The sequence below is a fragment of the Salvia hispanica genome, chromosome 5 (assembly GCF_023119035.1).
Source record: "Salvia hispanica cultivar TCC Black 2014 chromosome 5, UniMelb_Shisp_WGS_1.0, whole genome shotgun sequence".
NCBI classification, from domain to species: domain Eukaryota; kingdom Viridiplantae; phylum Streptophyta; class Magnoliopsida; order Lamiales; family Lamiaceae; genus Salvia; species Salvia hispanica.
The window spans coordinates 12,361,895-12,364,839 of record NC_062969.1 but is presented as its reverse complement, the minus strand read 5'-3'; the positions used below and the strand labels follow the sequence as shown (position 1 = coordinate 12,364,839).

At 42.0% G+C, this 2,945-nt stretch overlaps 1 protein-coding gene across 1 annotated transcript; it reads left to right on the top strand.

Moving 5' to 3' along the window:
• The first annotated feature begins 389 nt into the window (after positions 1-389).
• LOC125187130 (WUSCHEL-related homeobox 1) lies at positions 390-2,648 on the top strand. Its single transcript, XM_048083662.1, has 4 exons — positions 390-941; positions 1,025-1,348; positions 1,522-1,610; positions 2,165-2,648. The coding sequence occupies exons 1-4, from the start codon at positions 800-802 to the stop codon at positions 2,546-2,548; spliced, it is 939 nt and encodes a 312-aa protein (XP_047939619.1). The 5' UTR covers positions 390-799; the 3' UTR covers positions 2,549-2,648.
• Positions 2,649-2,945: the final 297 nt, after the last annotated feature.

The following is a 2,945-nucleotide window of genomic DNA, read 5'->3' as shown; positions in this document are numbered from 1 at the left end:
ATATAGTAGTACAAACTTGTAACCAAGTGGTATAGAATAAAACAAAAACATGGAGTAGTTCTAAAAACACAATATAAACCAATCACTTGTTCTCTTTTCCTTTTCAGTTTCAAAGTACAACAAAATGATGGGCTTTAATGTAATTAGGGGATGACAAGCACAAATATGTGTTTGCAAAGTTAAAAAACACATAAGTGCGTAGTTATAGAGAATGATGCGGTTCATATAGAGGTATTTATATATATAAGGATGAATAATTACAAATATTCCAGAAAAGTCACAAAATTGTTGTGATAGGAAAAAAGATGAGAGGTAGGGAGGGAGGGGCAGTTCGGATTGAGAATAAGTGTGAAAGGCACGAGACAGGCAGAAGAACAATAAATGATGTTGTAAGAAGGTGATGAGGCTTATGATAACCCTCATCATCGTCACGTCCCTTTCTCTTCACGCTTCTCGATAACTCAATACCCAGAATTCCGAGCACCCTCCCTTCTTCACTATTATCAATTATTCATCCCCTCTCTCTCTCTCTCTCTCTCTCTCTGCCACGCACTGCCCTCTTCATTTCCTTTCCTCTCTTCAAACCCCAGTCAACTTCCTTTCTTCCACAATTCGAATTTCACTCTAACTGTTTCAGCTCCCTCCGTACACATAAAAAAAGCTTTTATATTTACTGCCCACGGCTGCTCCTCTTGAGCTCATTCCCACCTTTAATCGAAAACCCTTATTTTCACTCTTCTTCAGTTGGAAAGCTGGTTTTCTCATTCCAAAAAGGCATGATCAGATAATCCTATTCATCATGTGGATGATGGGATACAGCGACGGCGGCGGAGATTTCAACACCATCCAAGACCGCAAACTCCGCCCCCTCATCCCCCGCCCCGCCTCTTGCCTCTCCCGCATCCATGGCGCCGACATTTTCGCCCTCAATCACCATCTCGGCAAGTCTAATCTCTCTCTTTCTATATCTCTATGAATACTACTACTACTACTACTAATAATAATGGATTGGGATGGACGGCAGCAATGGCGGAGCAAGGGAAGCGAGATCTGACGACGCAGCAAGTGGTGGTGAGCTCGAGGTGGAACCCGACGCCGGAGCAGCTGCAGACGCTGGAGGAGCTGTACCGGCGGGGGACGCGGACGCCGTCGGCCGAGCAAATCCAGCACATCACGACGGAGCTCCGGCGGTACGGGAAGATCGAGGGGAAGAACGTGTTCTACTGGTTCCAGAACCACAAGGCGAGGGAGAGGCAGAAGCGGCGGCGCCAGCTGGAGTCGTATCCCGACGTCGAGCAGGCGCAGAGCAATCAGCAAGAAAACGGAGAGAAGAGAGAAGAAGCGGCAGGTAAAGAATATTTATTTAATAAATTAATATTATTCCTTCCAAAACCCGAGTTTGTTTGGTAGCATGGAATTCTGCCATGAGAAGTTGCGATCCATTGCTTGATTCCGCGATGGGCCTTTGTTTGTATTCTCGGATTTGCTTGTTTATTTTGTTTTTCTGTTTGTCCGCACCAGCGAATACGACACTATTTGAAGTTGAACACACCAAGGACTGGCCATCTCCTACTCACTCTACTACACCTGCTGCTGCTGCTGCTGCTCAGGTTCATCACTATCTCCCCCCCTCTCTCTCACTAGCTAGGGCTTTAATTTGGTGTTGAATGATAGGAACATTTTTTTTTATACTAATGTGGTAGTTAGTAGGAGTACTAGTACTAATAAGCTCATAATTATGAGATGATTATGGAAATTAGGTTGTGTGGTTGGAAAAAGTATAATGTTTCAGGGGATAGGAGTGAAGAAGCAGCAAAAGCTATTTTTGTTGGGAAATGAAAATGATCCAAAAGCTGCATACCTTCCTTTCTGTCGGGGCTGCATTTTGTTACTAGGGTTTTGGGGATTGTGCTTCTTCATTACTTTTTGGAAGCAATGCAGTGGACTACTAATATTACCATCAAATGACACTTTCACCCTTCACATTTTCCATTCTAATTACATACACATTGATATAGTACTGTGTTATTTTTCTTTTATTATCATTTATAGTGAATAAAGGAATTTAGTATTTGTTGAGATATTTAGGGATGTCAGATTGTGATTTAGGTTAGTGTTTGACTAACGCTTAGCAAGTTTTGCATGCAATAAATATGATTATCAGAAAAGTGGAGAGGCAGAGGCAGAATGTAAAGCAGATGATGGATGGGTACAGTTCGAAGAGGAGGCAGAGCTGCAACGGAGAAGGAATGCCACGTTGCAGATGATGAATTTGTCTTGTTCTTCTTCATCATCCTCTTCCGCCCCCACTTCCACTATTCCTTCTACACTTGCTACTATGCAATTCAACCCTCAAGATTTCTTCAACATTTTCTTCCAACCCTACGACCACTCCTCCTCCCCCGCCGCCGACGCACAGACCCTCCAGCTCTTCCCCCTTCAGAGCGACACCGACTGCCACCGCCGCCAGGATATTCCGGATGCTGTTTCCCTCAATAATATTGCTGCCCCTTTCCAGTTTTTCGAATTCCTTCCTTTAAAGAATTGAAAATTAGGGTTTTCTCCAAATTGAACTTAATTTGCTTCTCAATTTAATGTATTATGATATGATGATATGCAATGGAATTTGTGCTTCTTTCTTGGTTTTATTTTATCATTGCAAATAGCTTTGAATATTCCAAATGAGACGAAAATCAAAAGTTAATGTGCCTTGTATGAATTTGTCATATGTTGAAATTTGGGTAAAATCAAATAAAGTGGTAAGCTAATTTGAGGAAGATTGGTCTACCTTTGTTGACAATAGTAGAAGGAGAGAGAGAGAGAATCTCCAATAAAATCATAAATTTAGAATTCAATGAGACTGAAACTATAAAGGGAGGTGACTCGTTAGAATCTTGGGATAGGTATTGGTAATACACTATAGACTATAGTCGCATTCAATGCTA